We start from the raw sequence: 24460 nt of genomic DNA on the forward strand, positions 1-24460 counted from the left end.
GCGGTAGTCAAAGGCCAGCCAATCAGAACCACTTGATTCCCGCAAAGGCCCGTGCCCAACATTTCTCGATGGCTTCCGTCACCATCCCGAGTTTCTCGGAACCCGACAAACCCAACCTCACACATCTCCACCACAATGTCCTCGCAAGACGACCCAGCAGCCGCCTGCCCCGTCGACCACAAGACACGCGAAGCATGGCTCGCCCAAGCCCGCGCCCAAAACGGCACCACACCACCAAATCCCCATAGCACACCCATCCCAACACCCGCCGCCGCCGCCGCGCCAGCACCTTCCCAATCCGCCGTCCAGCAATCCTGCGACTCCTCCTCCCTCGACCAAAGCACCACCTCCCCACCCCCAAGCAGCACAAGCATCCTCTCGCAAATACGCCTCGGCACCGACCGCGAAGTAAGCACAATACCACGCGCCCTCCCCGACCAAATCGCAGCGACACCAGCACCAGACGCGCGCCCCGCCAACAGCGAGCGCGACACAGGCTCGGACAAGAAAACCGGAAACTGGATCTACCCGTCCGAGCAAATGTTCTTCGACGCCATGCGCCGCAAGTCGTACGACCCGTCCGCCCCAGACATGCGCACCATAGTGCCCATCCACAACGCCGTCAACGAACGCGCGTGGCACGAGATCAAGACGTGGGAAAGCGGGCGGGGCGCTGAGAAATGCGGCGGACCTAAACTGGCGAGTTTCTCTGGGTTAAGCACGAGTTTAACGCCGCGGGCGCGGTGGAAGAGTCTAATGGGGTACCAGCCGCCGTTTGATCGACACGATTGGGTGGTGGATCGGTGTGGGACGAAGGTTGAGTATGTTATTGACTTTTATGCGGGGAGGGATGAGGGGAAGGTGGGGAAGGCGTTGAATTTTTATCTGGATGTTAGGCCTAAGTTGAATAGTTGGGAGGGGGTTAAGATGAGGATAGCAAGGTTCTGGGGTTTTTAGGGACCAAACACAGGGGAGAGATGTGTGTTGTAGGATAGATTTGTATATATGTAAGATTAGTTGACTTGGATTGGGGTATAGACATGATGTCGATGAGTATGGATAGATGTATATTTGAACGCGAACGGGAATAGAGTAACTTCGCTCAAGAAGGGAATCCTGCGCCTGGATGCGCAGTCGATGCTACCATACGCCTCTATGCGCCATGCGTCCATCTGAGACTTAATTATATCCCCGGAACCACTCCCTCTAAGAACCTCTCCTCCCACCCTCCAACATCAAGATACGTACAGCTGAACGTACGACAAAGTCTATCCCTCATCGAAATCAGAACGCATTCATCCCAACCACCTCCTAACTTAATAAACATCCACACCCAACTTCCTCAACTTATTACAATTCTTCAACTCCATATTCCGCGCCTTGTTCATAGCCTCCTGGTCGACACTGAACCAGCCCTGTGCCTCTTCCATTGCCCTCCTCTGCCTCACCCTCTCATTCTGACACCTCGTATTCGTAATATGCACATACTGGTTCTCGGCTATATCATCCAACTTGCGCCACTTCTTCGGCGTGTATTCATGCACTTCCTTAGGATCGACGTAGTAATCTATCTTTATCCGTGTGGATACGCGCTTGAGTGTGTTGGGTGAGCGTGGTGTTTCGAAGACGATGTTGGGGCTTGCGGATGTGGAGGTTGAGCCGGAGAAGAGGGAGGAGAGGAGGGGGAGGACGAAGAGGAAGAGTAGGGGGAGCAGGTTGGCGAAGGCGGAGGAGAGGTTTTGTTGGCCTTCGCTGCCGGGGGGGACGGCGGTGCCGGGGCGTCTGCGGGGACGGCCACCGCCGAATTGGTGGACGCGGACGCCGGGGCCGCCGCCGAGGTTGAAGACGAAGCCTGGGCCTGTGTCCATGCCGCCTGTGGTCTGTTAGTTTGTCATCGTCCTCTTGTTGTTCCTGTTGTGCAGTGTAGACCACGACTTCGAGACCGAGGTTTCTGGGCAAAGGAAAACGTACCAAAAGGCCCCCCAAACGCGCCCCCAAAGAACTGTCTAAACAACTCTTCAGGCGTCATCTCCTCCTCAAACCCACCCCCTCTTCTCGCAAACCCATTCCCAAACGGACTCGCACCACCCCCTCCATTCGCACTCGCATGCGCCCTCGGATCAAACCGCGCATCTGGATCCCCGCCAAACTGATCGTACTTCTTCTTCTTGTCCGGATCACTCAGCACCTGGAACGCCTTGCTGACCAGCTTGAACGCCTCGTCCGCGCCATCATACCCATTCTTGTCCGGATGCGTGAGGAGAGAGAGCTTGCGGTACGCTTTTTTGATGTCCGAGTCTGAACAGGTGGCTTTTACTTCTTCCAGGCCGAGGATCTTGTAGTAGGCGGTTGGCGCGCATGATTTGATGCGTATTACGGCGGCTTTTTGCTCCACCGTGAAGGCTCGGCCGGCGCTGCCGTCGTGGTGGTCTCGCGATTTGGCGTCTGAGCCGGAGGTTTTGCCCGACATTGTGTGGTGTGCGAGAGTTGGTTTGTGGGGTATCGGTGTGTTGTGGTGGGAGATTGTGCTGCCGGGGCAGGCAGCGGTGGGGGTGGGAGGCCGATGCGCAGGTGTGGACGGCTGGTGATAATGCGGCGGTGATGGCGATAAGTATGCGTCGACGTGAATGTCGTCCCGTGACGGGGTTGTGGTTGTATTAGTCGTTAGAGCGTTATCTGTTGTCTGTCGAAGTTCGCGAGTCCCGGAGGCCAGTTTCCATGTGCTGGGTTGGCACGGGCGGGCGGTCCACTTGCCGGACCAACGTCATGGTCTTCACCCAATCTCAACCCATGTACCCTTCTGCGCGCATTTGTTCCTGAGCACCGGACATATTCACCCATCAGTCAATTCACTTACGCACTTCTATAGTATACACGAATTCCACGATGCCCGAACAACCTAAAGACTCCATGCTGCAATCGCTGAGGAACTGGGGAGGTACGTCTATCCTGTCACTTCCTGATTCACCTCGTCGCACGTGCCTCACATTGTCTTGTATACCTATCGAGGCAAGGTCACTAACTCAATCGCTTTTACACAGAAAACTCCGTACCGCCAACACTCCTCGCCACCCTAATCACAGCCCAACATGCTCGCCCGTTCCAGTTTTTTCCCATGACGTTTACACCCGTCTTGCTCTTCTCTTCCTACCTGAATTTGAGCAACTACAAGACCGATGCTGCCGGAATCACGGCTGCATGGAGTGGACTCTATGCATTACTCGCCATGCGGAGAAGTCAGGTATGTTTCAATTGGTTTTTCACGTGGAAGGATTTCTTCATTGGATTGGGTTGGGAGTGGCAACATCTAACCAAAAACAGGGCATCAAGAACAAGCTCAGCGCTCGCGGCATAGTAAGAGGAGGCTCACTCGCTCTCTGCGCGATCAACGTAGCAGGTTGCGGTCTAGCCTACACATTCGGCAAGCGAGAAAAGGAAGAGAAGAAAGCATAAAGCTCGACAAATGCCGTCATATGTAACATTATGTATCCCTAAGATTGTAATCTCTAAAACTAGTATCTTGATCTTGCAATGAGATCTATGAGGTGCAACCCATCTCAAAGACGCCGTCGCTATGCTGAATAACCGACATCATTCGCGAGACACCTTGTTAATCCCAGGCATCACCCCATCCTTCCTCTTCTTCTTCAGCTTTCGGCTCTTCTTTCTTGACCTCTTTCTTAGGCGGCACGATGACCTTTCTCGTCGTCCCTGTCGTGCTCGACCTGCTTCCTACTGCCGGTCTAGCGGCCTTTGCTGCTGGCGTAGCTGATTTAGTGAGACCCTTTGGAAGAGCGTTCTTCGTGGGCTTCTTCGCGTTCGATTGAGCTGCCAACCATCCCGCGAAATCAGGCTCGCCCTTATCATCGTATGACGTGGTAGATGCTGGCTTTGATACGGCTGGCGTACCCCATGGGTCCTCTTCGTCTTGCGGCTTTTCCTCTTCGTCAGCGAAGCCACCCCAATCGTTGTTGAAGTCTTCTTCCCCGTCATCAAAGGCTGCTGCTGGGTCCGGCGATTTGATGGTAGGAATTGATGCGGTACTCTTCGCGCTATGAAGAGTCATTCCTGGCTTTGTTGCTACAGGGACCGGCGGTTTGCTGGTTGCTGTGATAGCTGGTGGTACGGAGGACGACCTTTGATCCGCTGCTCCATTGGTTGTCGAGTTGGCCTGCATCTCTCCACTTGTAGTTGCTAGCTTGTTTGTGAAACTTGAGATAGCCCAGCCAGCCCAAGATGTATCGTTCGCAGGTGTTCCAATCCGTGGCGTAGGTCCCCCGCCAGCGGCAAGACCTGGTGATGGCAGTACGGTGTCCGGCATTGTGGCAGCGAACTTGCGGATCCGTGCGATGTAGATGTCAACGCTCTTTTGTGCTTGATCGCGAATGAGCTTTTCCTTGTCTACCAATGAAGGACACATGATGGGAAGGAGCTTGGTCGCACAATCATCTTCAGTGAAGAGATCGGCTGTTGCGGCCAGCGCAAGAAGAGCGGCGTTTCGAGCGTGCACGAACGGATCACGCAGCGAGCGAGAGAAAGCGGCTGCGAGAACTTTGGCTCGGCTCTGTCAATATGTTAGCGTCGGTTTTGTACGTCGAATAGATCAAGACATACGCTCGCTCCTAAGTTCCGCGCAATCTTTCCTAGACAGATTGTAGTGTTGGTCCGGATGCCAGGCTGTTCGTCATTTGCCGTCTTTGCTAGATGTCGAAGAAGCTCGCCATTCACCGTTCTGTCTGATAACTTGGGTACCACAGTGAGAATAGCTTTCACTGTCTGTTCTCTCACTACCGGTGCGATGTCCGAGAAGCCAGTCACCTGGTGATGTTAGTATATCGTTCAAAAAATTGAATTCGCGCTTACCATCTGCGGAAAGATCTTATCGTTCACAAGCTTCTGAGGTAAATGGTCGATCATAAGCGGCAGATTGTCTAACAAGCAGACCCGTATCCCTCGATCTGGGTTTGCGAAAAGCCGTACAACAACCGGTGTGATTTGAGTTTCGTACTCGTCGTCGGAAAGCTTCTGTCCTATTTGCATGACAGTACTGAATACCTTGGCACCTCCGCCTCCAAACTCGACAGACTTCAGTAGTTCAGGAAGTACCTTCATCTTAAAGAAATCCGCTGGGAAGTCGTCCGCGACCGCATCGAGCTTCCTATGATCGGTCAGCATACTGGTTGGAGATCGATTCTCGAATCACCTACCCGAGTAGCTCATTCCGCTCGTCCTCGGCTTTCAGTCCCAGATTCTCAATGTCGTCCGTCACTTGAATCAATGGTGTTTGGAAGAAGCCTCCGATCCGCTTTCCCTGATCCAAAAACTGGCCCACGCTCATACGCGACTTAGGGTTTGGGTTGAGGAGGCGTTTGTATGATTGGTGCATGCTTGGTGGAATGCTCTTCATTTGCCCTAGCTGGTCGCTACTGTTGTAGCCGCCGTTGAAAACCTCGAAGATAAGGATGCCATAGTTGTATGCATCTACAGCATGCGTCGGGTTCTGCTTGACGACCTCCCACCCTCCTTTCGAAACCTCGGGAGCCATGTACCGTCCCGCATCCGGTATGAGACCGCCATAGGTCGGTATTATGGAATCGTCCTCCTTCACAGAGCTCAGCGCATCGAAGCCGCCAAGTTTCCACTCGCCGCTTTCGCTGAAGAATATGGATGCCGGGCGGATGCAGCCGTGTATCGACGCAGCATCGGCATTGACGAACTTGAGCGTCTTCGCGATGTTGTGTAGCCCCCATTTCGTAGTCTCTTCTGTCAGACTCTTCCTCTTAACATGCCAGCTGAGTGGGCTTAGTCGTTCGGTCGCGATATAGATATATGTCTCCGTCTCAACGGTGTCCAAGACCTTTACTACTCCTGGATGACGCAGGGTCCGTAGTTTGCGGAGCGCATTGCGAGCGAGGGGCAGTCGCGACTTGTTGGCGGTTATGTCGAAGGAGAAGATACTACATTTCGAGCCGTCTTCCTAGCAGGCGTACGTTAGCAAGTGTTCGCGCATAGGCAGACCTCCGGGCCATACTCGCTTTGTGCCGTTGTGCAGTGTCCAGATGGAGTCGTTCAAATCGACCCGATCCCCAAATGTGTAACCAAAGGCAGGGCCTTGCGATATCGCAGATGCGACCGCTGACTTGAGAAAATTCATAGCAGCGGCTTGGGATAATGCGCTGCTGTAACCTTGGTGAATCTGTACAGCAAGCACATGCAAGTGCACGTAGAGGCCAGATGCGCCTGCCCCACCGGATCATCGGCACGTGATAGCGTGATCCACGCTCAACGCACAGCCCTGGAGCCCTTGATTCTTTCCGTCCTCAACACCGGACGACACAACAATCGGTGCACTCTCGCCTTTACTTGCCGCCTCGCATCGTTGTCTCACCCACACGCATGAGAAATCAGAAACTCCGCATGGCCGCTCGTAGGCTGTTCTCACATCGTCATTTCCCGTATGTCGCGCGAAAGCGGCACCTTGTCATAGACGCGTCTCTCTGGACTAAACCCACTCTATTCCAAGTCGGGTCAGCGGATTGAACCACACAGCAAGTAAGTGACCATGCACTGACAACTGACGCGGATCCTTTATTTCATGATGACCATTGGTAAAAGGTTAGATCGCTGAGAACACTGAGATGGTTTGCCTTTGCGCCTGCTGCGTGGCCTAGTATGTCGCGGCCTTCACTGTTTGCGCGTGCTTGCCCGTTGAAGAAACAAAGCGGAAGCCTCCAGTGCAGCGAGATGCTGCCATGTAAAAAACAAACTGAAGAGAACTGATCCACACCGTTCGTTGTCACTCGACTTTTCTAATGATAATCTAAAATTACACGCTGACATTCATGTACTATTGCAGGTACTAGCTTCTACCTCCGTCCCATATTCCAAATGGAACATCATGAGAGCCAACAACAGGCGCCTTCTGAACCTCGTCTCAAGCTACCACATCATGATCGGCCTGGCATTGTCGACAAGGAAGTCTCAGAGAAGCCTCCCACATTGAGCCAAAGTCACGCGCAGCCGCGCCGAAAGAGTGTGATATCACCGCCTCCATTGAAGCGTCAACGTACAACATCCGGCAAGCCCAACTCGACGATTCGAAAGGCAGGTCTTTCGACTGACCCTAGCGCAATCACGCACAGGTACGGAGGATGTTGAGGAATACTTAGCTATACTGACGAGTACTATAGCTTTAATGAACACGTTGTAGCCACCTCGACTGCGCAAAGCAACCGGAACGCGGGCATAATACCTGTCTCCATTTCGTTCCCAGCACCAACTGCTCCTCAACCACATGTAAACCGGAACGCCCGCGATATCTCAGGAAGGCGCCATGTATCTCAATCAAGAAAGCCCTCGAAGTCCGGTTCATTGCCTAAAGCTACCTGTCTCATCTGTGATAAATCCAGTGCCACGAGCTATAACCCGATAGTCGCATGCTCGGGTTGCTCTAGATCATACCATGATAGCTGTCGAAAGCCTCCGCTCTCCCCAGGCACTAATCCGTAAGGCGCTCACACCTTCATGATGAATAAAGGCTAAAGAAAACAGACTACAGTGGCGATGCTCCGCATGCTTGAGTGACATCGGAACACGTAAACCTTCTAGCGTGTCCTTAGCACCGGCCCCCGCTAGTCACTCTGTCGTGAGAGAATTGTTGAAACCGAGATTCGCCCACCGAGCTCCAAATGCCGTGCCACCAGATCGTGTCCCAGAGGCTGTTCCTGAAAAGCGTGTGGAGCCTGAGATCGTTCTAACCACTCCCAGTGATGCTACATCAGTCAATCTCAATAAGCCCAAGGATGTTTTGGGCTCCTCTCGGCCACTTGAACCAATGCTGCTCGAGCGCACAGAGGTTCCGAACACACCATCACAACCTTCGAGCCAGTTGGACAGTTCGATACCCGAGCATTTATCAGAAAACCTCCCTAACGCCCGTGTCTCCCAACAACACTCCTCTACGCAAGATGATGAGGATGCATCGGCCCTCGATGATCCGAGCCACACCCAAAACCAGGTCCCCTTCACGGCTCTTTGCTCGGGATGTCGAAAACAGACCGCATTATTCAAGGCCGGAGAGAAAGATGCTCAGTGGTACGTAGGTGCATGTTTTATTGCAGACAAGTCTGATCGATGTATAGTCCCGGCTGTCGCACAAAATCGCGTATTGCAGAAACGGGCCGACAAGAGATACCCGAGACTCCGGATGTCGACACCGCTCGTCGTCATGCATCACTCCTACCAACGAGCTCGTCAAATTCGATCATTCATTCATCAGCCGCAAGACTAGGTAGTCATGAAGTGGAAATAGTTTCCTCAACACATGTTCCGCCCATTCCAGAGGACAAGCCTGGTTCAACAACGGCCAAGACCAGCCCCTTGTCCTGGTTCGACCCAGATCGGGCAAAGATCCTGCCGGATATAGGGAAGGTTCGTGATAATGCGCTGCCTGGCTTATCCTCCGCAGATACCCCAGCTCCAGATGCCTTGATCACGTCACAAAAAGCCTCACTTGAGCAGAGTGCGCCGATAGAAGTAACGTCGATTGCTGAAACTCTTGGCCAGAAGACTATGTCAAGACCCAACGAGATAAGACCAAAAAGCTCATCGTCCAACAGCGCTTCAGTACCACAGGTCAATGAGCCGCGAGAGCGCTCTGTCCAACCCGCTGAGACGTCAGATCTCGACGACTTAGCAGGAACGTCCGGTCCGCATGTTTTTCACACCGGCTCAACACATAGTTCAGATCTGCTGGGAGAAGACGAAGCTTGGAATCCGGCATCCACTGTTTCTGAACCTATTGAAGTGGGTACGCACATCTCGTCTAAGCATCCTTCTACAAATGGTTTGCCGGATCGATCTGCCCCTGCAGCGGCCATGGAACAAGAGTCAGCGGTTTCAAAGTCGAATGAGACGGTTGAAGGAGATCCCAATATCTCTGAAAGCCCAATCGAAGCACACTCAGGTCCGTCTATATCAACGAAACGTCGCACAAACCGCGAGTTAGCTAGGATAGCCCTGGTGTGTGCAAACGGCACAGGTATGACCGCGTTGGAGATAATCGACTGGTTGGCTTTGAGGTTCTCCCACTTGAAAAAGGGTCAAGGCGGCTGGGAAAAGAGTGTTAAGTCCGTTCTCTCCTTTCAACCTGAGTTCTACGGCGTGAAGCCTTCAAGACGGCCATATGAACGGATTGTGTACAACTTCACCAGCACAGCCAATAGGGCGAAATACGAAGAAGAGTACCACGAGTACCTTCCTTTGGCTTCAGTACCGGGACCCCAGGACGGTCACGGGAAGGCCGGGAAGAGTGCACCACAGCGTTCTGTAGCGGACAATGTCATGCAGCCCGAGGAAATCCAGGATGAACAACCAATTCAGACCAAGAGAAGAACTGCCAGAGCTATCAAGAGTGCACCAAGCCGCCGGAATGCTATAACTGACGATTCTCTACCGACATTATTGGTGGAGGAGGTTACTACAGATGCTGAACCAGGATTCAACCCATTCGAGCGTGCTACTGTCTCACGTCCGACAAGGGCGCCTTTCGACGATCTGGAGGCCCAACGCGGAACGGACTTCCGTAGTGCATACTCGCCCAACACAGCGCCCTCCATTGAGACGATGACTTCGGAGGAGAAGGCTGCAAAGATTGCAGAGATCAGAGCTAGGCCATCACGGAAGCAGTTCTTCGGAGCGAACTGGCGTTTGGCACATGTGCGAAAATACGGGCGGGAGGATATCCACGATGAAAGCGATGGTGCATGGAAGTCCCACCACACAACGGAGAGATCGACGGCGGATCGCAACTCTGCTACGAACGATCGCGACGAGAATCAGTCTTTGCTACAGGTCTTCAATCTTCCGGCCAATACGCGCCCTTTCAGTGACGGCAACGAGCTGGTTTTTCGGAACGTCACATCGGTAAGTGACACCACACCCAGTCTTCCAGGGTAACAGAGCAGTGAACTGACAAGCTTAACAGGTCAATGGTCGGCTGCCCCGGTCGCGGCAGGCATATCGAGTGGGCAAAGTGTTTGGGGGCGAGCTCACTATTAACTGAACCATCGGTTCTCTGGCGCACGTATGGTCTTTTACCGCATTATACCCTATCGTTCTTGGACTGCAATATGATGATCTTTCCTTACCCATCGATTGGGCATGTGTGACGCATACATCTTCTGTGGTGACTAAACATTCTGTCTCCGGCTCTTCACAAGACTCTAGAAGCCGATCATGGTTTGATCAAGGACGAGCATGTGGAGCGCACTTCGAACAAACTTCCGTTGCTGACAGACCCTCGCTTGGCGCCCTATGTACCCGCCAGTCTCGCGCCTTCCATCTCCACTGCAAGCACCCCAAAACAACGACTCCCAGACTGTGGCGCCTCACATTGGACAGACGGGCTACCAACGATTGAAGGCCCGCTTATGTCTTGCCGCCCGCGGTGGTGCAGCCCATGGCGTGCGGATGTTTCTAGCTCTGAAACACGGCCCTTGCGGCTACGCGAGCGCGTTTCAAGGCGTCAACACCAATCATTACGCGACTGCCACACCTCGACCAAACCGCGCCTCATCGGCTGGATGCCAAAACCCCACGTTAACCCTGTACGATGCCTTGCAACAATTTCGCAGCCGAGTCTGCTCGCTGCGAAATGATTGACTGGGCCGCCCTCTCGCAGTGCCGTTCCCGCCGAGTCTAGCGGGGAGCGTTTCACATGGGCCGGTAGTACGGGCGCGACCACGGTCGCTGGAGTTGTTTGGGCCACTCGAAGGTGAGGCGACGAGCCTTTCCCAGCGCGATGGTCGATATTGGATTCTATTGTAAGGTTCGCGACTATGGGCAGGTCAGGCTAGCGGCGAATTATGTCCTGAGGCTCCCCTCCTCCTTCACCTTGGGTTCTTGCTTCTCCATTTTACTTCAGTCTTCACGTCTCTATTGTTCGTTATTGTTACTATTGTAGAAGGCGTGCTGCCTTGACGGCGTGGGACACTCCCTTTTACTCTTATCTTCGTAAACTTAACTTGTTCAATCTATACGCTCTCTCTCTTCTTTACCCCTACGCTCGACGCGACTGCTGGACAGACCGATTGTATCTCTCTACGAACTTGGACGATTCAGTATCCTACGACCCTCTCTACACGAAAAAAATGGCCCTTCTCTCAGCCGAACACCTGGCTGGTCCGGGCTACATCATTCTTAACGTTCTGCGCGGTCTGAACATCATTGCTCTTGCTTCCGTGGTCGCCAGCAGCGTGGTCATGCTGGTGAAAACCTTTATCATCTCCAAGGTACGTCAAATAACCCACTCTCTACGCTTGCAAAAGCTCACAGTCAACAGTTCTTCTTCTTCGATGCCACAAGCCATGTCATCACGGCAATCGCAGGACTCTTCTTCATCGTCTCAGAATGCTCTCTGTTCCGCAACTTCTACGCTCGCAACTGGCCTCTCCTGAGTCCCTCGCACGGCTTCGTCACTCTAGGCTGCGCGATGATGATAGTCGGGCTCAACATGCTCGGTAACATGAACAAGGAGGCCACAAGCCAAGAGTCGCTCACCCTACCTTTCTGGCGCCTACTCGTTGCCTCTGGCATCCTAGCCATTGTCATCGGCTTCTTCAACATCGTCGCGAGCTTCGTCTTCCGCGACAAGTCTCGCCGGATCACCGCCCGCATGGTCCGCTCTCGAGGAGCCATGACCCTCCACGAGGACGCCGAGACGCAATCCCAATACGACCCCAAGCACAAAGCCTTCACCATAACCACCCACCACACAGGCAGCACCTCTTCCCGCAGCAACTTCAACAACAGCCCACCACCCATGCGCACAGGCACCCCACCCGTCGACTGCGGCTCCCCTCAAGTCCCCTCCCCCACCAAGGAAGACCCAAACCGCCTCTCGCAATTCGACTTCAGTCCCCTCCGCGCCTTCCGCAACGCCCGCCAGTCCTTCCTCCCCTCCTACCACAGCCAGTCACCAGCTAAACCCAGCTTCTTCTCGCACCGCCCCTCCAGCTCCATCTACTCACGCACCACGTCGGGCGAGCCCGCACGGAAGAAGTTCTGGCAGCGCCAGCGCGAGGAGCAGGAGGAGGAGACTGCGCGCATGCCTGAGATTAGCTATCCGTTGAACGTCAACCCGCAGTTCGCTCATCTTGTTAAGCCGAATCTGGCCCATCATCCTAGCGTTCGGAGGCCCGAGGCGGATTACGAGAAGTTCTAGGTAAACTGGGTTTGGAGGGATGTCGGGGTCGGGGATGAGGTTGTGGGGAGGCAGTACGATTACTATGATACCATTTTCTTTTTCTTCTTTTCTTTAAGTTGTTACATCAGCATACTGCTACACACGGCATTGGCGTTTGGCACATTGAGACTACTATCATTGACGCTCCAGAAAGACGCCTATCTGTCGAGCGAGCTGTCCTTCATTGGAAGCGCTACTTTCTTTTCTGGGGTTCCTACTAGCATATACTCCTCTCTTAGCAATATACAGTATTGCTATTCAATGACTTGGTTCTCATTACATCTCAGTGATATGTGATGCGTGCGTATATTTACATATGATACACAGCGTGAGTGTTCGCTGATCTTTCCTGGCTTGGCGCTTCGCGAAAGTGCTTTCCAACAGCCAGAACATGTCGAGCTGTTGGTCTTCGCATTGTCCAGTCCCTAGCTATCCACACCCCTCGTAGATCAGAGCTGCTGTTCTTCCCATAACACCCACGGCATCCTCGCCATCCACCTCTTGTTCTACTCCTCCACAGCAATCGCCTGGAACGGATCAATAGCATTCCCCTGTGGATCATAAAGCTCCATCCTCGTCCCATCCTCCAACGTCAAACTATACTCCTTCGTATAATACAGCCCACCCCTTCCCCTCCTCCTGCACGTCAACCTGACCTCGCCCGCCCTCTTCGTCCCCTTGACCCAAAAGCTGATCTCGATGCGCCCATGCAACTGGTTGATCTCGCCCTTGATCCAAGGATATTTACTCGCAAAGTAGATTTCGTCGCCGAGCTGCTCGCGCACGAGCGGGTTTGTGCGCAGCGCGTAGAGGGTTGCGGTTACGACGGAGGATTCTTGCTTTTGGTAGTTGAAGAAGGCGAAGAGGCAGGCGGTCATGGCGAGGATGAATATGGGCATGGTTTTGAGGATTTGCGGGGATATTAGGGGTGGGACTCTGGAGGGGGGTTGTTAGTGGATTGTTGCGAAGACGAAGTGTAGATGGAGGGTCAATGGGTTTGGGATGGGTGCTGGGTAAGGGTGGACGTACGGTGGTAATGCGCGGTTTGGCCGGCGCTCAAGCAGTATCTCGCCATCTTTGGGTGGGGGTATGAGGTTTTCGGGTGACCAGACACTTGTGGGTGTTTTCCAGGGTACGACGGGCTTTATGTCGCTTTGCGGTGGTGTGGTTGATGCGCGGCGGAAGGGTGCGATGCGGCGGAGACATTGGTAATTCGCTTGCGGTCGCGCACGAAGTAGCGCTGGGGAAAGCCGTGGAGGAGGCATTGTGTTGTGGTGGAACCCCAATTCGGTGGATTTGGAGATGCGTGGATGAGATCAGTGGATTCGGTGGTGATGATGTTTGCATGGTTTGCATGATCGCGCTAGTGGGGCATGGCCTGGCTGGACTTGCTCGTCGTCGACTTCATCATTACTTTCATCAACACGAACATAAATCATACACCTTACGCGCAGCATATTTATGAGATAACATCTCTGATGTAATACTACTCGAGAAGACCGCGAAAACACCTGAGCGCCAGCAACGGACCGTCCCTTGCACAATTGGATTGGCTCCAGAGTACTACACAATACGCGTCTTTCTGGGATGGATCTAGCTCATTTTACCATTATATGGTACGATACACGGCGTATTGCTTCATTGGCTGCCTCTCGTCATTCTACTCGGACATGGCCGTGAAGCACAGGCCATTAAGTTGATACGGAGTACAAGCCCACCTCATACAAGAAAAAACTGAACAGGTCTAAAGCCTACATTGACGCTAGGTCACTTGTCTAGTAGGTTTACATGTTAATGTAGGCTGCAGGCCTGTTCGGTCTTTTTCTTGATTGACGTGAGCCTCTATGTCTTATCTTTTCCTTGTGCAGTCGCGATATCAAAGCTCTCCTCGAATCTCTTACCTAGTATCTCCTCAAGTCATCATGTTACTCTATTTATGACATATCTATACAACCCATCCTTGAGCTGTACGCAATAAGGCAAAGTCCCTACAAATATTTGCAGCGTTGAGGTATGCTCGTACCAGTGTCAAACATATCGCATGCCTTCAGCGCACTTGATACCTAGTGGTAGATTTGGAAGAACAGGGTTCGCCGAAGTTTCTAGTCAACTGTGCTCGGTGGTGTGGGCTTTGCTGCCCTTTGCTCTAGCCAGTCACATGAGAGCGTGTTGTTAGCGGCAACGCCAAGCGTTGCTCTATCTATCTATTGTGTTTACACACGTTCCGATTTTCAAGCTGCGACTCTCTCGGATACAATCGTCGCATCAGCAAATCGCCCACGATGCCAGGACTCACCGCCCACAAAGGACCGGCAGTATCCCTAGTCCAAGATCAGGACATCGTGCTGACGACCGAAGCTGGCTTGGTAAGCGACCTTCACCTGTGCCCTGCAGTCTACAATAGTCATGAAGACGAAGCTCGCCGAGAGATCCAGGCAATGTAGACTTCTAGCTGACATTTAGTGCAGTCTGATCTGTGCATTACCATCATCGGCTCGGTCGATGACGATGGCATCAAACACGTCACAGACCTGCTCGTCAGTCTAGATACCTGCACGAAGTCACCTTACCTGAAGGCTCTCCTCGAAGCTAGCAAGGACAAGACAGAGCTTACCTTTGGTGGTGACGCCAAATCCGACTACGACGGTGAGAACAAGGAGGGTACTCTCGTCTGGCTCGCCCATCTCCACGAGCTCCCCGAACAGCGACTGGAAGAGTTGGGTCTCTTCAAGGGTAGAGTAGCCGCCACGAATAGCTCTCAAGATATCTTGCTAACTTATTACTAGTATGTAGCTCCCTTGCTATGCTTTGCCAACGCAGTCCTGAGACATCTTATTATTCGTGCTAACAGCTTGATAGGTCTCGCTTGTGGGAGTCTGGCATGCGATATCGCTGTGGGACACCCGTCAAGAAGGCAACATCAAAGAGACTTTGGGGCCTTGGTTCAACAAGTGGTACGAGAAGAAGATGGCCAAAGTCGACCTGACCGTTCCGACTGCTCGAGCCCTCGCATACCCTTGCTATATCTTCGACCATGCTGTCGGCTATGCGCGCGTCACCAAGTACCTCGCCTATGAGCACGTTGGACACGTCAAGGAGCGTCCGCCGAAAGGTTTCAAGGGTCCCAAGCACCTCCATATTAACGAGCGCATGTTTGTCGGTAAGTCTCTTCCTGTCTTTTCTACCCATCTACACGCATGTACTAGAAAACTCCTAATGCCGATATTGATTGACAGGTCCTCTGAATCATGCCCGCGGAGGCCTCCGTAACTCTCTTCATAAGTCCCTCTATTCGCGCGTCGGCAGAATCCTTCGTTCCGAGACTTCGCTGTGCTCCTGCTGGGATGCCACTATCGGTCGCTACCAACTAGCCCTCACTAAGTGCGATGCTTGGCCAGTCGACGATGTCCTCAACTACTCCAGTATCGGTCAGGTCGTACGTCGCCTCAAGGCTTTCGATTACGCGTACACTGCGAAGTGCAATCGCTCCCGCAGCATCGACTGGGAGAGCACCGTCCTCAAGGCGATGTCCAACACGCTCGGATACTTCAATGGCATGTGCCTTGATTGTATGGATCGTAGCAAACCTCACGGAGATAACCTGGACGACGAGTATGAGAAACACAACCAGTCTGTTGGAGGTCGCTGGGATACAAAGTGTCGCATCAAGCATGGTCAGCCTACATGGTACATATCCTGGCTCGGTCGACCGGATCTCCGTGAGAAGATTCTGCGAGGTCCTGACGGCTACCGTGCGCCCCAAGAGGACTGAGTCTAGAGATGGCTGGATGTAGCTGACAGAGTGTCAGTACATCACGCGTTCCTAAATATCTTGTATGTTGCTGCATAAGCACGCATAGCGGGGACATGCGAGCCGATGGGAGTAGGAGTAAGCAGAGATGACCCAAGAAAGGCTTAGCTCATTGAGTAGTCACATATAGCTGTTGATCACGATCAAAACACACAGCGTTCAACACATGGATTGAACTGAAAGTGATGAAGTTGGATCTTGATAAGATTCATTAAGTGCTAAACGCTCGAACATCGGGTATCTCCATGCCATATCGTACACTCATCATACGCTCATCGTCATGCTAACAATAAAGGAAATGTGCTCACTGCCTCCATCATAGGGAGGCTTAGTGCACACGGCGGGCGTTGCGACCGTCAGTACCGTGCATGCGGCGAGTACCAGCAGCCTATATAATGTCAGTAAAAGACATTCCATTAAGAAGAACGATTATTTACCTTGAGACCTGGCCTGCGAGTCAAAGAACCCCTCAACTTCATCATCATTCCGCTGACCTTGTCACCCATGGTAGCATGACGCTTGTGGTGGTGGACTGGGGCCGCAGTAGTAGCGTGACCGTGACGACCACCAGTTGTGCGAGTTGTCCTGGTAGTCGTGGTAGTGGTGACGGTAGTCGCGGGTGCGCGCTTGGTGCGAGTCTTGCGTCCACCCAGCAGGCGGGTCTTCAGGGACGGGCGAGCACGAGTAGTGGTACGAGGAGCGGCGCGGCGGGCGAGAGGCATGATTGCTGAAAGGTGTTTTGGTAGGATTGGTTTGGTTGAGGTAGAGATAGGGTTATGCTGTAGAGTTGGAAGCTCTTAGGATTGATAGCTTATAATAGATTGGATGGTGTTGTGATGTGAATACACAAAGGCGTGCTATAACCCCCCATCTTATACCACCCCCTCCCAAAGGACCCAAACCCAGTCCACGCAATCTCATTCCCTCCAAGTCCCTGAAATCAAGTTCTACCATGCCCAGCGCCCTGCATCTGGCTGCGATCGTCTATCTCACGTCATGCAGGGACCCGGACAAGCTTGTGCCCTGGTACATGAGTCGTGGCGCATGACGTGCCCTAACAGCTTTTTACCTTGTCACAACGGCATTGGTGTGGCTTGTTCCATGCAAGAGCGAGTTACGATGGCCGTTGTTGCTAGGGTCTTGGAATCGGAGTGGTCGGGCGAGGCTGGATGCGGTCATAGCGCAGCGCGGCTGGACCCTGATTTCAGGGCGGGAAGTACGTCATACCTCTGAATAGCTTCATGAGCGTCATCGCTGGATGATGAAGATTGCGAATACGGCGCCGAGGGTTAGGTCAAGATAGTATTCGGTGGTAATACGGTACTGAATTCGTTAACATAAGGTTGCGAGCATGATGAAGTCTAGAAAGGTATTGTAGGCCTGATGGGCTCGATGACGTCGTGACCGATGAGCCTGGTGGGGTTGCTTCAGAAGGTGCCCCGACTGCATTTCTCGTAAGTAATCCGAGCTGCGTCGTCAATTTTGTCTCAGCTGGAGATTCTTGTATCCTACATCCTTCAAACAATGTACACGTCGATCATAAGGCCGTGCGAAAAAAGCGCGTCAAAGCTACGGGTAAGGCTGAGGCGACGTTAGCCGTTCCCACCAGTTCGTACCATCGACGATAGAATGCCATCGGTCGATGTATCGACAATGAACAATCTAGTCCATCCTTCGGTGAAGTTCCGCCTAACTCCTACCACATCAGGCTCCACTCTTGCACATGAGCGTGCCGTGACAGCCTTGTGATGTCACAAGAAATCATGAACGTCAATAAAAGTTCCACTTCGAACGGCGCTGGGTTTGACAACTACACCAACTTCACCCTGAGTCAAACAATTGCACTCAGTTTCTCGTCTTCAGATACCCTCTACTAATCCCGAGATACCCACAAACAACCACACAACATGTCGTCCAGCAAGGGACAATTCGAGCAGGGTAAGCACGCATGATAGCGTTCGAATACTTTCTTGTACTGACTTGGTATCACAGGCTTTCAACCCGATGTTCAGCACCAACAGGCCCCCGGTCTCGAGTCCAAGCTGGACCCCCTGCCCAAGGTCGATGAGCTCCCTACACCAGAGGGAGGTGCCGAGAAGTACAAGGCGGCCGGCAAGCTTAAGGGCAAGCGCGCCATCATCACCGGCGGAGACTCCGGCATTGGCCGCTCAATCGCCGTTCTCTTCGCCATGGAGGGAGCCGACAGCTTCATCGCCTACCTTCCCGAGGAAGAGAAGGACGCACAAGACACCAAGAAGATGGTAGAGGAGAAGGGACAGAAGTGCTACACTCTGGCCGTCAACTTGAAGGAGAGGGCAAACTGCCAGAAGGTCATTGACGAGGCTGTTAAGCAGATGGGTGGCATTGATATCCTTGTCAACAACCACGCTTACCAGATGATGATCAACGACATCCACGACCTTTCTGAGTACGTATCACTTCCTCTTCGTACTCGAGAACCTACTAACAACACACAGGGAACAATGGCTCCACACCTTCGACACAAACATCCACCCCTTCTTCTACCTCTCCAAGTACGCCCTCCCCCACATGAAGCGCGGCGCAACCATCATCAACAACGCCTCCATCAACGCCTACGTCGGCCGCCCCGATCTCCTCGACTACACCTCCACCAAGGGCGCCATCGTCGCTTTCACCCGCGGTCTCTCAAACCAGTATGTCGGACGGGGTATCCGCGTCAACGCCGTTGCACCTGGTCCCGTCTGGACTCCTCTCATCCCTGCTACTATGAACGACGAGGCTATCAAGCAGTTCACTGCGCCGATTGGCAGGCCGAGCCAGCCTAGCGAGATTGCTACTTGCTTTGTCTTCTTAGCTAGCAATGATAGCAGCTCGATCAGTGGGCAGACTATCCACGCTAACGGTGGTACTATCGTCAACGGTTAAGCAAATGTCACTGTTACAGTGTCCGTCACCTTGACGCGGATGATGCATCTTACGAGTTTACGAGCATGTAATATAGTCAAATGAATGAATCATAATGCAATTGACCCTGTTTCGCACATTGTGATACATGATAACGCTGCCTGATGTCTTTCCATTCTGACTTCATGCATGCTACTTCGTAGGTATTTTATACATATTGCTCAACTCACTTCCACCCAAAGTAAAATATAATCATTGCAATCATCGTATTGAAACATCATCATGGTATCTGGCCTTGCACAAACTCATTGCATCGTATTACAATCCCATTTCAAACCACATTCTCAAGGATGATTGGCAGCCCCATCCTGCCTCGGAGTAGGCCCCTCCTTCATCTTCTTCATAATATTACTCAACTTCCCACCTCCACCACTCCTCCCCTCAAGCTGAGACCCAGACACCGGCGGCCCTTGATACGCCGTCTTGCCCGGTACCGCTGACTGCCCTACACCCGCTTGAGAAGGGGGTGGTGCAGCCCCGATTGTAGGTCCCTGTGGCTGCGGGTGTGACACCGATGTATGATTCCCCATGTGTGGTTGCTGCTGCTGCTGTTGTTGAGCGGCGTATTGGCGGGCGCGTGCGGCCTCGATTTCCGATCGGCCTTTGTCGATGACGGCTTGGTTTTTTGCGTGCGCGGCGGGGTTGCGGCGGTCGAATGTGTCGTTGAAGGTTCCGCGGAGGGTTTCTCCTGCGCCCTGTGAAACAGTGTTAGTATCCGTACGCATTAAGATGTGGTGGTATGTGAGTTGCTTACGTGAATACCCGCTGCTGCAGCTTTGAGGTTTGCCATCGTGCTCTGCTTGTTCAGATCGTGACCAGCGCGGTATGGCACCGGGCGATCTGAATCGTTGAGATTGTTGGTGTTGATTCCAGACTGTAGGCTAGGGGGTATGCTGGATGGTTGTTGGTTCGGAATGGGCGGCATGCCGGACTGCTGCTGTTGGTATGCGGGCATTTGAGGGATGCTCGATCGCCGTGGTGTTTGCTGTTGTCCTGGAACTGGGGGTACGGGTGGAATGCCATCCTGGTGTTGCTGAGAGTCCATCCGCTGGTGGTCTGGATGGATGCCATTCCCAGGCACCTGGCGTGGAACTCCTTGAGGCGGTGCTCTCGCAGGGTAGGAGAAGTTCGCACGGTTCGGACTGCTGGGAGTGACTGGGCTGACAACTTCCTCCATCGGGTTCGGCCTCTGAACTCCAGGCGATACTGAGTCCAGCTCTACCCTATGCCGTATGTTGTTCTTCGCTGGTATGGGTGGAGACGAAGGGCCGTCGGTGTTGGAGACTTGTGGAGATAGTCTGTTGCCTGGCTGATTGTTGCTCATAGGCACTGGAGGAGTGATGTTCTGAGGTATAGCAGACTGGGCTGAAAGACCGGGGCCTTGATGGTAGTGGTTGTCCGGCTGAGGAGGAGCCGGCTGTGGTGGGCTGGGACCAGAAGTGTGTACGCTTTGCTCAGACGGAGCAACGCTGTCGCGGGGCTGCTCTACAGTGGTGGAGCCACCTGGACCGGTTGTAGTGGTCGTCGTCGTTGTGGTGGTCGTTGTGACGGTGACGATGTTTCCCGAACCGGCATCGCGATATGTCTCTCGGCCGACATCCTCATGGCTCGACCGGCTTTGAAGCGTTTGTTGCGTTTGCGTGGGAGGCGCAAGGGTATTCTGATGTTGCCCGTTCGGTGGTGTCGTATGAGTGGGAGGCGCTTGGTTGTTCGTAGGTGGATGGTTGTACTGTTCACCGGAGATGGGACGAGCTTGGTTCTTGAAGCTCGGATCTGCGCTGCTGCGCTCGCTACTGTAATACGCCGAGTCGGCATCCCTGCGCGCCTTTTCCTTTTCTTCCTCTTTGTGAGTAGGGTTAAGACTATCTTTCGATGCCTTCTCTTTGGAAGAGAATGGATTGGACATGCGCCATTTCGATCGCTTTTCCTTCTCAGCCGACGTCATGTTGTCGGAGCCGGACATGGGTTGCGAGGAATTGGCTGCGGGTTGACCACTCAAGCCACCGGTCATCTGCTCAAGCTCCTGTCGTTCGCGACTCTTTCGCTTTTGAAGTTTGGCTGGCTGTCGGAAACCGTCATCCATTGCCAGCAGTACACCGAAATTCGGTAGACAGGTGGGACCCGATTACGATGAGCACGTGGAGAGCAGGTCTAGGGAACGGTGGTCGAAGCTCTTGACCCTGGAATAAGAAAATACTGGAGGTATATCAAATAGTATCTGAGTATGTGCAAAGACGCATCAATCTCAGTAGCGGGGAAGCCTTTGTATCGAGGACGAAACCCGAAGCAAGACCTCTCTGCCCACTGAAGACCCCATGATATCATACCGTAGGTTTGTGGCGCAGGACAAGTGTGGCACCCAATTGGGACGGCCAGCGCGTGGCGATCAGTGGAAAGACGGCTGACAGGCAAGGATGTTGACGCTCGATGATGCTTGAGGGAACCCTGCGAACGAACTATCCAAGTTTGCGGTCTAAGCTATGCTTCGCGCGGCTAGCCCATTGGGAACTCTATTCGCGTTGTGGGATGTTCGCAGTGTTCTCGCGATGAAGCGCTTAATCCATGATTGTTTGCGGGATGAGATGCAAGGCTGTTTCATCATGGGCCATGTTCGTGGAGCGCAGCCGGGGCGTGCTGCCCCGCGCACTCAGCCGCAACTCAGCCCGCTTACCTCGAGGCATCAACAGACTGAAGACGCTACAATCCCATTGTTGTCACCATGCTCTTGCAACATTCGCAACGACCAAAGATATCGTTGCCTTTTCTTGTTATGCTTAAATCCCTTAACCTCTCGTAGCTGCGTGCGATCCCATCATGGCGGAGGTGGTAGGCCTGGTCGCGAGTGTCGTGCAGCTAGCTGGCGCAGGCTTGAAGCTGTCCCAAGCGCTGTACCAATATGCCGATGGTGTGGCTTCTGCCAAAGACAGAATCAAGGATATCGCGAACGAGGTCAAGCTCACAAGCTTCGTCATCCAAGAGCTAGGGGCCATCTTCGAGAGAGACGAGACTGCGAACCTGATTTCGGAAAACGCAGTCAGGACAGCCAACGAGACAATCAAAGAGTGTTTTGCAGTTTTCACGGAACTTGAGTTGAAAATCAACAAGGACAAGCCAGGGAAGATGAGTCGGCTGATGTTGCCATTCAAAGACAACAAGATTGAACTGCTGCGAAGCCAGATTGATAAGCTCAAGAGTACGCTGGAACTGTTGATGCAGGTGCTCATACACGCCCATCAAGTTTCATCGGAGAAGTACAACCGCGAAGCTGAAGCGAAGCACCGGGAAGAGATCAAGCAATTGCTTGAGAACAAGAAGCAGGCCACGAAGAAGTACGAGGAGTCGCTAAGAAATTTCAGTATCAGCGACGGCAGCACTGTTGTGGATGATGGCGATCGATCAGTAAAGGATAAAGACGACGTTGGTTCGTCGTCTAACCTCTTCGACGCTGCGGGAGCCATGGGCTCAACAATCAACCCTGATACGATTGCAACATGTGTCGACCATGTACGAAGTCTGCTCGCAGACATCGAGACATTGCAGCTTGCTTTGGCCAGACAAGTGAATGGGGATGACCACTCAGATCACCATCAGAAGGCTATCGGATCTTACTTTCTCGCTCGCTCTCATCTCGACATTGTCCTGCTTGGCAAGTCTCAAGCCAATGCCACTGATGCGAAAATGCGGCAATCGATCAGCGAAGCGAGCGGAAGGAACATAGCATCTGCTGTGGCGGATGTAACGCCGCCCGATAGCCACGCCCTCGCCGCTTTGCGTCACGAAAGGGCACGAAAACAAATGAAGATGGAGATGGAAATGGAAATGGAACGAGCACGTATCGTTGCTGAAGCGAGAACGAAGTCAGCCGACGTAAACATAAATGACAAGGAGAGAGAGGCAGCTTTAATGATAGAACGGGAAGTGCGCCTTGAGCGCGAAGCCAGAGATCAAGTGAGGGCCAAGATGGAGCTTCAAAGCAGACCACAAGACTCAGTCTACCGCCCTGCATGGCGCGCGGATAGTATCGAAGATCTGCCCATCGAATTCCCTCCTGGTGCTGAGTATAGGCAAACCAAGTACCGCGAGGAGTATGCATCGCCTCGCCGCACTAGTTCCGAGGACGGTGGATTACGAAAAGCTAAGGAAGAGCGTGAACGCATACCACGACCTCCAATCAATGGGCCCGATACAGCTGCACTCTTGCGGCGGCCAATTCTTCAGTCCAAACCCTCGAGTTCTTCTGCAGGTGACGTCCCGCCCCGTCCTATAAGTCAGGCGAAGCTGGAAGCTCGCGCTCGAGGTGAGAGGCTTTGGCAAGAAGAGCTGCGAAGAAGAGAAGGGATTACCACTCCTGCAAGAGACGATGTATCTTCCAAGCGCGGCTCACGTCCACGTGCATCATTACAGCCACCGCAGTCAGTCCGCGATAAACCACGTTCACTATCAGCTTCATACCTGTTAGAAGAGCGCCGTCCATCTGTAAATGCCATTGATCCTACAACCTCACCTCCTGAGAAAGAAAACAAGAAGTTGTATTCGATGGATGGCTATTATGACAGCAGTAAGCCCCCACCGCGTCTTCATGGCATGAGCGATAGCAATAGCAACTACCCCACAGAGCTTCGCGACACAGAGCCAGCCTGGCGAAAGCCACGTCCTTACAGCTTAGAACGTGGCTCTCGTCCCATCAGCATGATCTCGGAACGTCCTGGGCCGTCGCGCCGCAGATCTATCGATGAAGTCGAGGACTACACCGAGTCAGCTGGCCTAGGAGGTCTCAGCGGCGCAGCCACCAGCAACCGTGACCAATCCCGCTCACGCTCTCCTCTAGGTCACTCGAACGATATTGCTGGTATCCTTAGACCGTCCAAACGTGTACAAGAAGATGACAGGACCAAGAACCGAGAAGAGGAGGTGTTTGACGAGTGGGGATTGAAACCAAGGAGGGAAGGGCTAGAGAATGCGCGACGCGATACGAAAAGGAAGAGTACAAAGAGTAGGTCTAGTCCTGTTTTTGAAGTTGTGGCGTCCTAGTATATACAATACTTACGTACTACAACATCGACGATACATTGCTAACGATACCATCAACAGAACCAACGGGTTTGAAAGAGAAGCAACAAGGGAGAATAATCTTACGAAACTCCGCTGGAGTTATATGTACGTTAGACATATTTACACGTTACAGCATGTCACTGACACAGCATAGCCAGCTACCCGCAGTCTGAGATGAAACTTAACGATATGCCAAGCGCGGTAGTAGTCGACGAGGTAGATGAGTTATTGAGAGACTGGACAACCGTACTTGGAAAGTAGCTTCATCATCGCAAAATCGTACACATAACGCCATACCTTCTCCAGATTTCGTTAATACACATCCGTTATGACTTGTCGTAGCATACTTGCCACCCGTCCTCTACTCCTACATCTGCAAAACCATTATCGCAATACCTTAGTGCTCA

At 52.9% G+C, this 24460-nt stretch overlaps 11 protein-coding genes across 11 annotated transcripts; 7 read left to right on the top strand and 4 right to left on the bottom strand.

Annotated features, from left to right (window-relative positions):
• Window positions 1–135: 135 nt before the first annotated feature.
• J4E93_002643 (uncharacterized protein) lies at window positions 136–957 on the top strand (the record flags this gene model as incomplete). The annotated part of the gene is made up of 1 exon (XM_049340585.1): window positions 136–957. The coding sequence occupies one exon, from the start codon at window positions 136–138 to the stop codon at window positions 955–957; it is 822 nt and encodes a 273-aa protein (XP_049202907.1).
• Window positions 958–1316: 359 nt separating this feature from the next.
• On the bottom strand, window positions 1317–2470 carry J4E93_002644 (uncharacterized protein; the record flags this gene model as incomplete). The annotated part of the gene is made up of 2 exons (XM_049340586.1): window positions 1317–1873; window positions 1972–2470. The coding sequence occupies 2 exons, from the start codon at window positions 2468–2470 to the stop codon at window positions 1317–1319; spliced, it is 1056 nt and encodes a 351-aa protein (XP_049202908.1).
• A 416-nt stretch (window positions 2471–2886) lies between these two features.
• J4E93_002645 (uncharacterized protein) lies at window positions 2887–3453 on the top strand (the record flags this gene model as incomplete). Its single annotated transcript, XM_049340587.1, has 3 exons — window positions 2887–2938; window positions 3042–3241; window positions 3322–3453. The coding sequence occupies 3 exons, from the start codon at window positions 2887–2889 to the stop codon at window positions 3451–3453; spliced, it is 384 nt and encodes a 127-aa protein (XP_049202909.1).
• Window positions 3454–3610: 157 nt separating this feature from the next.
• J4E93_002646 (uncharacterized protein) lies at window positions 3611–6154 on the bottom strand (the record flags this gene model as incomplete). Its single annotated transcript, XM_049340588.1, has 5 exons — window positions 3611–4564; window positions 4615–4818; window positions 4864–5158; window positions 5208–5977; window positions 6032–6154. 5 exons carry the CDS (start codon window positions 6152–6154, stop codon window positions 3611–3613), a joined length of 2346 nt encoding a protein of 781 aa, XP_049202910.1.
• Window positions 6155–8877: 2723 nt separating this feature from the next.
• J4E93_002647 (uncharacterized protein) lies at window positions 8878–9957 on the top strand (the record flags this gene model as incomplete). The annotated part of the gene is made up of 1 exon (XM_049340589.1): window positions 8878–9957. The coding sequence occupies one exon, from the start codon at window positions 8878–8880 to the stop codon at window positions 9955–9957; it is 1080 nt and encodes a 359-aa protein (XP_049202911.1).
• Window positions 9958–11150: 1193 nt separating this feature from the next.
• Window positions 11151–12223, top strand: J4E93_002648 (uncharacterized protein; the record flags this gene model as incomplete). The annotated part of the gene is made up of 2 exons (XM_049340590.1): window positions 11151–11291; window positions 11342–12223. 2 exons carry the CDS (start codon window positions 11151–11153, stop codon window positions 12221–12223), a joined length of 1023 nt encoding a protein of 340 aa, XP_049202912.1.
• A 527-nt stretch (window positions 12224–12750) lies between these two features.
• J4E93_002649 (uncharacterized protein) lies at window positions 12751–13509 on the bottom strand (the record flags this gene model as incomplete). Its single annotated transcript, XM_049340591.1, has 2 exons — window positions 12751–13180; window positions 13274–13509. The coding sequence occupies 2 exons, from the start codon at window positions 13507–13509 to the stop codon at window positions 12751–12753; spliced, it is 666 nt and encodes a 221-aa protein (XP_049202913.1).
• Window positions 13510–14526: 1017 nt separating this feature from the next.
• Window positions 14527–16016, top strand: J4E93_002650 (uncharacterized protein; the record flags this gene model as incomplete). The annotated part of the gene is made up of 4 exons (XM_049340592.1): window positions 14527–14610; window positions 14713–14982; window positions 15104–15404; window positions 15481–16016. The coding sequence occupies 4 exons, from the start codon at window positions 14527–14529 to the stop codon at window positions 16014–16016; spliced, it is 1191 nt and encodes a 396-aa protein (XP_049202914.1).
• A 1946-nt stretch (window positions 16017–17962) lies between these two features.
• J4E93_002651 (uncharacterized protein) lies at window positions 17963–18962 on the top strand (the record flags this gene model as incomplete). The annotated part of the gene is made up of 3 exons (XM_049340593.1): window positions 17963–17993; window positions 18048–18483; window positions 18533–18962. 3 exons carry the CDS (start codon window positions 17963–17965, stop codon window positions 18960–18962), a joined length of 897 nt encoding a protein of 298 aa, XP_049202915.1.
• A 323-nt stretch (window positions 18963–19285) lies between these two features.
• On the bottom strand, window positions 19286–21084 carry J4E93_002652 (uncharacterized protein; the record flags this gene model as incomplete). The annotated part of the gene is made up of 2 exons (XM_049340594.1): window positions 19286–19696; window positions 19756–21084. 2 exons carry the CDS (start codon window positions 21082–21084, stop codon window positions 19286–19288), a joined length of 1740 nt encoding a protein of 579 aa, XP_049202916.1.
• A 731-nt stretch (window positions 21085–21815) lies between these two features.
• Window positions 21816–24032, top strand: J4E93_002653 (uncharacterized protein; the record flags this gene model as incomplete). The annotated part of the gene is made up of 2 exons (XM_049340595.1): window positions 21816–21824; window positions 21855–24032. The coding sequence occupies 2 exons, from the start codon at window positions 21816–21818 to the stop codon at window positions 24030–24032; spliced, it is 2187 nt and encodes a 728-aa protein (XP_049202917.1).
• Between the last annotated feature and the right edge of the window lie 428 nt (window positions 24033–24460).

The sequence above is a fragment of the Alternaria ventricosa genome (genome assembly GCF_023758065.1).
Source record: "Alternaria ventricosa strain BMP 2768 chromosome Unknown scaffold_3, whole genome shotgun sequence".
NCBI lineage: Eukaryota > Fungi > Ascomycota > Dothideomycetes > Pleosporales > Pleosporaceae > Alternaria > Alternaria ventricosa.